General features: G+C 40.6%; 1 protein-coding gene across 9 annotated transcripts in view; it reads left to right on the forward strand.

Moving 5' to 3' along the window:
• Positions 1–13,007, forward strand: part of TBC1D5 (TBC1 domain family member 5) — a 264,700-nt gene that overhangs the window by 226,496 nt on the left and 25,197 nt on the right. For 7 of the 9 annotated variants that reach the window (XM_081883202.1, XM_081883203.1, XM_081883200.1 and 4 more), the window contains 2 exons: positions 3,033–3,122; positions 9,397–9,560. In XM_081883202.1, the coding sequence (XP_081739328.1) occupies positions 3,033–3,122; positions 9,397–9,560 (254 nt within the window). The remainder of the gene's footprint in view (positions 1–3,032; positions 3,123–9,396; positions 9,561–13,007) is intronic. The other 2 variants (XM_081883206.1, XM_081883207.1) reach the window with 1 other exon arrangement.

Here is a 13,007-nt window from a genome sequence, read left to right on the forward strand (position 1 = left end):
GTTAGAAACTTCTAAGAGTTACAAGTCCATTTTCCAAAACCATAGCAGGACATTCAAGGTTTGCCACTTGCCTCCATTAGTTCTAAGTTAATGGAACAGAAACAAGCAAATTTGCTCAACAGTAAGAAAACTGCAACTGAAAATACAATCTGCAAATCGGTTTTGAATCTCTGGTGCCCCATCCTTTAGGGAAAAGCTGTCAGGATGAGAGAAAGAATAGCCAACCAACAGTGTGCATAAGAGCAATAGGCAAGGCTTGTTAAAAACCAATCAAGGCTGGCACCCCCCACCCCACTCCCCCAACAAAGTGGGGAACATCAGCCTAACAACAAAGGTTTTAGCACTTCAAATGCTGGAATTCCATGAAAGGAGGACAGACAAGCAGAATTAACAAAGAAAAAAAGCAAACATGTATGGTTGTAACTAGCGAACACGATTTCATAGAAGGAAATGGAACATCAAAAAACATAACTTCTTGTAACTGGATTTTTTTAGCCTGCATGCCCCAAAGTAGGGTTTTGTTTTGTTTTTTTGTATTGTGGAAGTTGGCCATACCATAGTAATCATGACCATCATAGGCCTGGTTCATGACATGGCATGCTAGGCACTCTTGTAAATTTAGTCAATTACCAAATTGATATTGTTTCACACCACCCCAATCTCCAAGTAGTGCAGGATTCCAGAGGTTCCAGGTACTTACACAGGGTTTGTGTTCCTTTTGGAAATGAGGTGCAGCGAAGACTGTGGTGTACTTACGATATTTGGTTTATTTACACATACAGTGGTACCTCAGGTTACATATGCTTCAGGTTACATACGCTTCAGGTTACAGACTCTGCTAACCCAGAAATAGTGCTTCAGGTTCAGAACTTTGCTTCAGGATGAGAACAGAAATCGTTCTCTGGCAGTGCAGCGGGAGGACCTATTAGCTAAAGTGGTGCTTCAGGTTAAGAACAGTTTCAGGTTAAGAACGGACCTCCGGAACGAATTAAGTACTTAACCCGAGGTACCACTGTATTTACAACCTGCGCCTGCAATGTAGGGGTTAACAGCTTCAGCACCCCAAGAGGGTCTTGCTTCTCCCAGAGTTGCATCCTTGGATTCAAACAGTCACCTCAAGAAGAAGCTAGCCTGACTTAATTACCGTAGCTCTTAACACTTACTAGAGCCAGGGATTAGAGTCCTCTTGCACCCATTTTAACCCCCCAAAGCCAGATGAAATTCTGACTTTTGCTTAATCCAGGGATTATAGGAGTCTGGCACCATCAAACTCATAACAGTGTTTAGGATTTGATTTACCTTCTGTTTGTTACATAGGGAAGCAATATGATTACATAACAACCACAGAACAAGCCACAAATCTTGCAGATATTTATGAGGGTGTATTTATTTCAGCATGCAGGAGGTTGACTGTTTGCCTTGCTCCTGTTACATAGGTCTGCATGTGAGAGAGAATCTACAAAACTAAACAAAAAACTGAAGGGGAAAAGTGCAATGTTAGATTCCGTATCTTCATCACCTTTCCAGCACAGACTACCAGCCCCAAGTGCACATTGTTTCTTTATTGGTCCGCTTCTGTTAATCAGTAATGGTGCTCTAAATGTCAGACTAAAAACTATGCATGTCTCATTATCGTCAAAAGCAAATATTCAGAATACTTATTAAAATCTAAAAGTGGTTAGACTGTTTTCTTCTTGTTCTAGTGTTAGTGGTTCATTATACTGGCATTAAGGGACGTGGGCGGCGCTGTGGTCTAAAACACAGAGCCCAGGGCTTGCCGATCAGAAGGTCGGTGGTTCAAATCCCCACAACGGGGTGAGCCCCCATTGCTCTGTCCCTGCTCTTGCCAACCTACCAGTTCGAAAGTACATCAAAGTGCAAGTAGATAAATAGGTACCGCTCTGGCGGGAAGGTGAACAGCATTTCCGTGCGCTGCTCTGGTTCGCCAGAAGTGGCTCGGTCATGCTGGCCACATGATCCAGAAGCTGTATGCCTGCTCCCTCAGCCACTAAAGCGAGATGAGCGCCGCAACCCCAGAGTCGTCTGTGACTGGACCTAACGTTCAGGGATCCCTTTACCTTTTCCTTTATACTGGCATTACCTCTTGGGCAATTCATGCTGTAGTAGGAACAAAAATGCTTGGTTGATCTGACTGCCATATTAAACCCTAATCATATATAATTCTGATGAATGTTTAGGGGATTATTACTAATAAATAATTTAGGTGGCAACTTTATACCCACTTGCCTGAGACTGAGCCTCAATGAGTTCAGTGGGACTTACTTCTGAGTAGACGTGTATGGGTTGCACTATTAATTACCAATAATTTATACCTTTTCTTACTGGAAACTTTGTGTGTTGAGTGCCTCCTGTGGAAATGCTGTAAATTGATCGTAAAAGCTATAGCTAATGAAAAGACTCCAGTTGGTTTGTAATATTAAACAAAGGCATCCAGGGACTGAGGAAGACAGTCTTCTTTTCAAAACATATCTCTTGTTATATTTGAAAATTAATAGAATACACTTCTTATAACTGTTAACATTCTTAAGATAAAGAACTTTGCTTTAATACTTCTTAATAATAAGTTAATTATTCCCATTTTCTTATCAAGAACTGACTTCAAGAATCCTTTTAGATCTCATGTTTGCCATATATTTAAGAGGTGTAATGTGAAATTAGACATAATCATTATCCTAAATCTTTGTACACCAAGAATCTGTGGTGGTCTTTATTTACCAAGTTTTACAGGGTTCAAAAAAAGTGTGTGTTCTTATTTTTAAGATTTTACAAATTGTTCAAATAAATGCATACTCTGTGGAGTAGTAGATTTGTAAATGTAGGGAATGTTGGCATTAAAGGGAAGTGAAATGGAAAAATCAGATGACAGTTAGGCATATATCTCAGGGAAAGTAGATCAGATGTCAAACATTGTATTTGTAATAGAAAGGGGTCGTTTCCCATTCTTAGTTAGACAAAAAATGAAAGACTTCTATTTCTGTTACGGTAAAGTTTTTTTTAACTTTATTTACTAGGAGATGTAGTTACAGGCAGTGATGCTCAAGTGTCGGTTCCTGTCCAGAATCTCACTGCCCTCCAAGGGATAGTTGCTACAGCAACCCATGGTATGTTTGCCTGTCACATTTTTATTGGAAAGCCAGACCCACGCCTGTTTCATTTGTGGTGTTGTCATTTCCAGTGTATATCATACATCATACTTCCACTAAGTGGTGCTGTTGTTTAGAAAAAGGAAATTTCCTTTATTTAATCACTATATGAGATGCGTTGTCTTACCTTTACTTTATGTATCAGCCTTCCTCTCAGCTATTCTTTTAAATTATTATTATTATTATTATTATTATTACCATTTTGTTTCATATAGTATCATGCTATTCAGGTACACTGTAGGAATTTTGATTTAGGACTTTCGGAAAGAATATCTTCTTAGCCTACAATGCTTTTTTTTAAATCTTCAATTAAGAGCCTACATCTGAAGTAGTGCATTTGTAAATCTAATGATGTAAAAGATTCCCTTCATTTAGAAAGCTAGTATTTATATGAAGCAGAGTCTTTTCCCAACATTTGACAGTATTATGTGGAAGGGGATTATTTTGTGACTTTGCTGAAACCATAGGAGTGTATCCAATTAAGTTATACTCATAGTAGTCTTAATTGAAATTCATGGGCTGTTTGTCATGTCCATTAATTCAGTTATTCTGCTCTGAGTGTTAGATACATCCCCATAGCTCAGATCCTTAATTTCCATGTTGAATCAGAGTTCAGGCAGCGGCCATTTTAGACACATCCAATTGATGCTCAATTGCTGATGTGCAGATCCTTTTGGACCTGGAAGAAGGCGGGGTGGGCCAAAATAATGTGGGGCGCATGAGGGCCAGGAATGGAACTCCCACACAAAATGGTTGTCACTTATGACTGTAAAAGTAAAACAAATTCTTCTTCTTTTTAACTCACTCTATTTTAAAAGCAAAGTTGCTTAAACATTCAGAATTCTAAATTGTTTTTCAGATTTTGTGTTTCTTCTCTATGGCTGCCTCCTGCTTTTAGGGAAAAAAGGAGTGATATCAGACTTTGCTACTTGTTTTGTTGATGGATAGATTTATATTGGTCATTGGCCTTGGCACTATTAAATTTCCCCCAAAAAATAAGTTCTATAAAATAGAATAGATACAGCTTCCAAAGGTAGAGTCTTCAATATATCTTACACAGAGATCATATAATTTATCATGCTTCTGCAACTTTTTGGCAGGCTTTCCCAACTAACAATCTAAATAATGCAGCATATCTTCTAATTGTTGATTTATCCCAAAGTTAAAAAGCTGCTTTATGAAGTTTACACTTTTGACCTGCAAGTACATATTGATCCAGTTCACAAATAACTCAAAGCCATGCCACAACTTACTGAAAATACATGGGCTCCTGGTGAGAAGATTCTGGGCACTTTGGTCCTCCTGCTGTGAGCAAAGCCATGGTTTGGCTTAGCAATACATCAGCACATGGGCTTAGGGTTTATCTCACTTTAGAAAAACCATGATTTGTACCTAAGGTTTGTTCTGTGGCTTACCACTTGCAAAGTACACTTTTTTGTAACCTCAGGCCTAAAAACATTTAAAAAATATCTAAAAACACTTTTTAGTTGGGCAGAATTCATGTTAAAATAGAGTTCTACAATAGGGATTTGAAACCAACACTTGGGGTGACGTTAGTATATGTACAATTACAGCTAGCAGACAATTTTTTCTTAATATCTATATTTTTAAAATACCATTTTTATCCTGCCCATCAAGGAGCTCATATATTGGTTTTCCATGAGCACCATTTACACTTCAAGCAGCCTACCTCTGACAACCTATTGACTTCCATAAGCAGCTGGGGACTTGAACTCAGGTATAAATAGAGATTCAAGTATACTTCTCCTCACCATGATCCTCTTGTTATATTTAACAGTAGACACAAGAGTGAAGGATAGGAATTTATTAAAAGAGAACATTCACAAATACCACTCCACAGAACTGTAAAGAATGGGATGGGGGCAATTTTCCCCCACCTGTTGACTAGAAAACCTAATTACAGATAGTACTTAGTATGTATACACTCCTCCATTTTATTGGAAGCATGGCACCTGTGATGAAATAGCTGCTGAGGATCTGGTAGGAGACTAACTGCCATCTGGTATGATGTATAGTAAAAGAGTGAACCAAAGCTGGCGGGACCAGAAGAAACATGAGAGTTCCTTCCCTCTTTGGCTTGCACTTCCCCTCTAAGCATGTATCTTAGCAGTATTCCTTTGTCTTGATGGAAGCAGTCAGCGGAGGTGTCTGGCAAGGCCTGTCAACATTACTTCTATCTCAATCAGATTAGGCTCTCCTTATTGTCATCACTGAAGTTTGGCAGGGAATAGTTGCCAGGAGCATAGGAAGCTGCCTTGTAGTGAGTCAAATCATTAGTCCTTCTAGCTCAGTACACTCTGCACTGGCTAGGAGCAGCTGTCGAGGATTACCGACAGGGGTGATCTGAAATTGCCGGTGTAGTCTGCACAATTCAAATCTATTTATTTTTTTTATTTTTTATTTTTATAAATTTTTATTAAGTTTTCAAATTTTTATAAACAGACACACACAAACACCAAACACAAAAACAATGCATATATAATTTTCATTACCCTCTTTCCTTGACTTCCCCACATCTCTCCTTCCCACATTCCAATTTTAATAGTTAATTCAGCAAGTTATTTCCTCTTCTCTCTATTATATTGTTATCCTCTGTTCTTGATATTTAACATCTCTTGTTAGACTCGAATTTTACTTATAAATTTTTACGCATTAACTCCTTTCTCTGAGGTCGAACTTTCTTCTCTCACACAAATCCTCCCATTTTAAACAAAACATTTCCAAATTAAAAAATCATAACTCAAAAATTCTTACTATTCTACTCTCCCCCTCCCCCCCTGGCCCAGTTTCTGTCCCTTTCCACATTTCTATTCTGTAAATCAGTTTCAGCCCGGGTTTCTCACATCCGAGGCCCTCAAGCCCCAGTTAGTCCCTCTCCGTCTATTTTGTTGCTTGTTGGCCTTCAATTCTCGAAGGAGTTGTATCCCAAACTCCATCTTTTTTCCTTCCACCAAAGTCAATAGCAGTTGCTGCCAAGGATCTGCCAATCTCCCATGTTCAAACTCAAAGAAAAGGTCCCAGTCATACTTGTTCTTTCCTTCCACCGAGTCAGTCCATAGCAATTGCTGCCAAGGGTCTGCCAGTCTCCCATACTCAAACTTGAGGAAGAAGTCCCAATCATGCTTGTTTATTCTTTTGTATTCCAGTATTTCAGATATTCCATGGGCTTCTTCCTTTGTCCTTCTCTCCTTTTGCAAATTTACGGTACACTGGTCCTGTTCATCAAGTCCTTTATTTTCTGAAGCTGCAGGCTTTTGGTTGGTACTTTCCATCTGAACGTCCTCTCCTTCTTCTTCTTCCTTTCCCCCTATTTCCAAAACTATCTCTTCTGTTCCGGCTGCCGGGCTATTTTCCAGCTTATTGTCGTCAGCAGAGTTACACAGTTTCTGATTCAAGGTCACAAGTTGTTTACTCATATCTGCAGTCTTTTCTTGTAGAATTCCCACGAGAAAAAACATCCTTTCAATCTCTGCCAGTAATTTTCCTTCTGCAGCCATTGCAGTATCTTTTGTTCCCTCTAGGGGGATTACCAGTCCGATCATTCCTTTCCAACAGTTCGTTATTTTGTTATTCACAAATACTTTATTTCCAATCAGTTCAGATACAATATCCCTTTAATCCAAAAGAAATTTTCTAAGTCTCTCAATTCCAGCCTTTAGTTGCCCGTTTGACAGCTCTTTTGACAGCTGTCAAACTTTCTTTCTCCTTTTCCTCGGGCTCACACACAGGACCCTCCCGGGTCCAGAATGGGGGGGGGGGGAAATTACACAAAAAACTTCTAAAGTTCCTCTCTCCTCTCCAGCGCAATAGCTTTTTAATCCAATTCGTGCAAGTTGTTTTTCTAAGCACAAAAGTCTTTCCACCTCAGTGCTCTTTTCCTTGCTTAAATCTTTTTGTGGGGGGGGGGGGAGTGTGGACTTCCTTTTAGCACATCCCCCGGTCGTACTCCAATCCAAGGTAAAATTTTGATATCAAATTTCCATTCTACTCACGGGTTCTTTATTTCAGTCCGAATTTCAGGAAGGAAGACAGCGCTCTCCGGCCATGGCTCGCGGCTTCGCTCCGCCGAGGTAGCGATGGACTCTCAGCACCGCGCCGCACCCCAGTCCACTCCGCAGCCTTTAAAAAGGCTCTTCGCGGGTCGGGGAGGGCGTTTAAGGTGCCCACCGAGTCACCAGGTCCGCAGGCTTCAGCGCCTGCGGTTTTTAAGGGTCCCCGTGTCGCCGGCACGGCAAGACCCGTCCTCAGCGGGGCCGGTTCCCTCCGGAGCTCGGAGGGAATCCGCCATTACCGGATCGCGCTATCCCGGAAGTCCCACAATTCAAATCTAAACTAAAGCCCCATTTGGGTGATCAGGAAACAGAGGCCTCCCTGCGATTGGGAATCACGCATCATCGAGGTTCTCAGTTGCTGGGAGGATTCTGTGCACATTCAGATCTTCCGCCCAATGCACAAAGGACTTGTGGTTGCAGCCAGCAGAGTCTGGGATATTGTTGAGGAGGCAGTCATGCACAGCCCCTACTCTCTTTCAGCCTGAACAGGCTCAGCATCATCTTAGTAAAAGAAAATTGAGGCTGTACTGTGGGTGAGAGACATCAAAGGCCACCAAGTGTGTTTATGGCTGAGCTCAGCATCTTAATTTCTACTCCTCTGGGTGATTTGCAAGACTGAATTAGTCTGTGCTGGTTTTGCCCTTTAAATCTCTAAATGGCTTGGGACCATGATTCCTAATGGGCAGCCTTTTCCTATATAAGCCTATGTACTCATTAAGATCTGCTGGAGAGACACTTTTTTATAGCCCATCTAAATCTGGTTGAAATGAGAGAGAGAGAGAGAGAGAGAGAGAGAGAGAGAGAGAGAGAGAGAGAGAGAGCGCGCACCAGAGCCTTTCCTCTCCTCTGGCTGTGCTCAGGCATTGGAATTTACCTCCCTCGTTTTGCCTCTTCTGTCACTGTGTGAAGGCCTTTCTGTTCCAGGGGTTGTTTTACCTGCTGAGTTGTTGACTGGCTTCTCATCTCCCTGGCTCCTTAGCTTCTGTAATCATATATCTCTTGAATTTGTTTATATTCTTATTTTATTGTTACATTTTAGTTTTTTATATTAAATGTATTTGCTCCCTTGAGTGTTTGTAAGGGCATTATTATTATTATTATTATTATTATTATTATTATTATTATTGATAAATAAGCACACTGTACCTGCTAAATGTCGTGAAGCTATTCTCATATCATGCTCTGTTTGTCTTAAGCTCCAAACATCACACATGCAAGTGAACATTGATTTATGCAGTGGTCATATATATATTACAGAATCTGAGCTATTGCCTTTTTTTTTTTTAAGCCCATGTTCCTAACTGTTGCACCTAATGAACAGGAAGAACATGCAACTGATTTTGGGATTAGGGTCACACCAATAAAGCCTGCAAGAAAATATTGCAGTGTGGACTGTTCCAGTCAGCCAGGCACATATGTTCTCAGAATACTCCATTCCACTTCCCCCCGGTTTCTTGTTTTTCCTTCCTCTCCAGCAGATTGCCAGCATTCCATGCCAACTGAAGATGCTCAGCCCTTTTTTGCTATTTTTGGGGTTTTCTGGCCGCTGAAGAATTTTTTTCTAATCTTTTGTTCTTATGCAAATCTTGGGGTTCCCTTAAACTTGCTCACATATTTCTCTTATCTATGAATCATGCTGTTTTGGTTATGCAAGGATCAGTTTGGAGAACTGAGTTGGTACATAGGATTCCACTGCATTACATACATCCATTTTATCCTTACCAATGCCTCCTCTGTCAAGCTACCACTTCACTGCTTGCCTCCAAATTCCTTGTCTAGCAAATATTAAAAACTCTGTATTTGGAAAGGAGGGAGAGAGAAATTGTTTGAGGATTTTTTTACACTGTCGTGCATAGATTGAGTACTGAATGCACGCCTTTCATAGGGCACTGTCCATGTTTCTTGCACAGGATTTGTTTTATGTGTTTGACTTGTATTTGTCTTGTGGAGAGTGTGCGTTGAAGGCATGGCACTGGGCAGACCTGCCTGTCTCACAGTGGCAAGTCCTCTGTGTGTGGACAAATGTGCTTTGATGTCACAAAATCTCATTCTGTGTTCATCTGTTTACGAAGGTTACTGACTGACACTTCAGATAGGGAGCACTTTGATGGCAATGTTTTCCACTGATCATTTTTTGTTTCCCTCTGTTTGCTTTACAGGGCAGGGTTCAAAAAATGTCAGCGCTTCTCCAAGCATTGAAAGTTTGTCTGGGGGACGTGAATACACAGGGTCTCCACCTTTGTCTGCAACCAAGAAAGAGTCCTTTTTCAGTACTATTTCCCATTCTCGTTCGCACAGCAGAAGTATGAGCAAAAAAGAGTCTGTAAGTCCCTACTGCTTATTGATCTCATATTATCTCCCATATTTGTACTGGTCTGCTTTTTCATTCAGGGACCTATGTACACAGGCAGGCACATATCTTGTGACACAGGAAAGATCTGTTCCGAAATTTAATGGAGGATTATTTCCCTTACTTTCTGTTTTTGTGTGTGTCTTCCTTAACTCATGAACAGCCATGGTGTCCTCTAAATAAGAAAGGCACCCTGTTCCCACTTCAGCACCAGGCCTGACAGGCTTCAGCAGCTGATGACGTCCCAGAACACTTGCAAAGCCTACTGGTTCTGACACCTAATATGCACCCCACCCCTCCCATCCTATCCTGGCACTAGGTGACTGTGTTTTAAATTTCTCACAATGACTCCCATGTTTAACATTGCAATGGGGCATTTGGGAATGTTAAATGGTGGCTCACAGTCACCCATGCTGCCACCAGAAAGTTGGTGGCCAAGGACTCACTGATGTAGAAGAGGACTCAGTGAGGACCACTTTGACAAATGCTCCATCAGACTTTACACGAGTCTTCTAGGCAGCACATTCCTGTTCCCTGCTTTAGCTGCTGTGTTGCCAGAGAAGCTTATATGGCACTGATAAAGTTGTGAGAGCAGGGGAGATGGAATAGGAAAGATGTGTCCCAATTCTCTCTGACGCCTCCTCAGCTTCTCCTTAAATGCAGCCTTTTCTGCTCATGCAAGAGCAAGTGCAGAGCCACAGTCATTGCCACTGCCTCCAAAATAGCTGCACACATATCTCTTCAGTGCCAGTACAATAGGGAAGTACCGTAATGGTTTCTCATGCCTCAGTGTAAGGTACAATGCAGCCTTTCCCCATCAAACAATAGGAAAGGTGCTGAGATCTTGGCTCCTGGTCTGTTGCCATTGTGCTACAAATCATACTGTGAATCAACGTTGTAATGCATCTTTTGATATCTTTACTGAAAAGTAGGAATGCACCATCTCTCTGCGCATTCCAAAATTGATGCCTTGCGTGTGATGCAAGTAAGCACACAGAAAGTATCATCATTTTCTAGCGCAGGCAAAGAGGACATGGCAACTGAAAAGGTATGTTTTTGCCAGGTTGCACCTTCCATCAGTGGCGATCAATGCAAACAGTGTCACGTTCCCATTGGAAACATTGGAACGTGTGTTTACTTATTTATTTTTGTAAAATATTATAACCTGCCAAATTTCCAAAAATAAATTCAGGGTGGCTAACAAATCCATACATCACATCACGCAATATATCCCAGTTCCCTTTCCTTAATCATAAGTGTTGACATAAAGACCCTGAACTACAACGATAAGTTCCAAGGCAGCCATTAAAACAAAAACTTCAGAAATAAAAGGAAACACACACACTGTGGAGGCCTTTTTAAACAGCCACATTTTTGCCAGCAACCTGAAGCAATACTGTGCATCCCTTGGCTGGAAAAAAAAGCTCTGCCAAAGAGCTAAATCCTCTGCCACTTCTTCTTTCTGCCCTGAGCAAGTTGAGGGAGCCTTTGAGATTAGGAGAAGGCAGGCAGGCACTGTGGAGGATGCTTGATGTATGTTCAAGTGGGGCATTGCTTTGTAGCAGGCTACAAAGAGGAGTTGCTCAACCCACATATCCTTTTGAATAATCAGAGGAGCTCACTTTTATGAATTATCCTTGTATCCTCCCTATACCACTGTAAAGTGTTGCGAAATTGAAACTGGGTTCTTAAAGCGAGTTTGGGAGCATATTCCGGGTCCTTTTAACCTAGCTTCGAAGAAGATGCACATTGGAAGGAGGGGGAAATGCGTGAGAGTGGGAGGCAGTGGAGAGCCCCCCTGATCCCACTGCTCATTCCCTGTATCTTACCCCAGTGTCTGAGCTCTAGGTGTTCTGCCAGCTAAGGACAAAAAAGGAGAAGATTTGGAACATATCTTTTACAACTGCAAAATAGCAAACGTATTTTGCTTAATAGAAGAAAGTAGATACACAGTATCTATACACAGTATATAAAATTCATCATTTAAGAATTTAAATACACCAATAGTAACTAATACATTTTCAATTAGTTTAACTTTTTAAAATGTATTCATGAAGCTTTCATCACCAAATATTATTTAAGAGCCAACTGCTTTTCCTACTTTTACTCAGATATGATCCATAATCTCCTTACTATAGCCAGAATTTAAGTCTAATGCTTCTTTCATCTTGTAACATTAGGTTGTAAAAGAATTTTCTTCTGATTCTTTGTTATCATCTTAGTTAGACTTCTTGACAATCTATAAATGTGAGAAAAGGAAGAGGGAGCGTGACTATAAACAAATAGTCTTCTTTAGTGCTGTTTCTTAAAAATAAAACAATAATCAGTATCAAAATGATGATCAAAATTGTATTTAGAGTAGTTCATTGCATCATTTTCAAGTGACAGAAGTTACTTTGTAATCAAGTTATATGCACTCAATGCCCAATGAAATCAGTAAGACAGGATTGGTTCATACAATTTCCTCCATATGATTAATCCTTGTCTTCCTAGAGCTCACACTCACATTGACATATAAAACACGTGAACTAAGTAATCAGAGCTGTAAACATAGTGGGGGCAGGGACATACAAGAACGACATATATTTTCCCATTACTTTAAATGAGTTGTGGTTATACACGAAAGCACGCATACGAGTTTCATCAGTATCATATGACAGTATCATGTGACAAAGCAGATGTTCTCAGTACTGTTAAATATACAATAAGTAAAATGGGGAAAGCTTACTTTAACGTTTTATGACACTATATTGCATGCAACAAAGCTTCATTAGGTAGTTTGTTCACCGTCTTTCAACTTTGAAAGGAAACACAACTAACCCAAGCCCTCAGCCCAATACAGTTCAGAGTTGAGCAATAAATTGAACCTCTCTTCAGCCCAAATGCAAGGCATTGTTATTTAGTAATGAAACATCAAGACTCCTCAAGTCTAACCATAGCAAAAAATAAAGATAAACTGGATGTTAGTCCTACTTCTCCTTGGCCTTAGAGCAGGCATCCCCAAACTCAGCCCTCCAGATGTTTTGGGACTACAATTCCCATCATCCCTGACCACTGGTCCTGTTAGCTAGGAACGAAGGGAGTTGTAGTCCCAAAACATCTGGAGAGCCGAGTTTGGGGATGCCGGCCTTAGAGGATAAGGCAAATCTTTTTTCTTTTTAAGCATGGGACCACAAGTCCACAGCATGCTTTAAAGGCAGTATTAAGACTCATCCAATTCTAGCTTTGGTGTAGAATCCTTACATCCCATCCCTTGGAGCAGAAAGAGGAGATAAATATAGGAACAAAACCTCAGAATGGTAGAAAAGCAATGACAAACCTAGACAGCATCTTAAAAAGTAGAGACATCACCTTGCCAACAAAGGTCCGTATAGTAAAAGCTATGGTTTTCCCATAGACCATAAAGCTGGACCATAAAGA

Source organism: Podarcis melisellensis (assembly GCF_964234715.1).
Source record: "Podarcis melisellensis genome assembly, chromosome: 12".
In the NCBI taxonomy this organism is placed as follows: Eukaryota; Metazoa; Chordata; class Lepidosauria; order Squamata; family Lacertidae; genus Podarcis; species Podarcis melisellensis.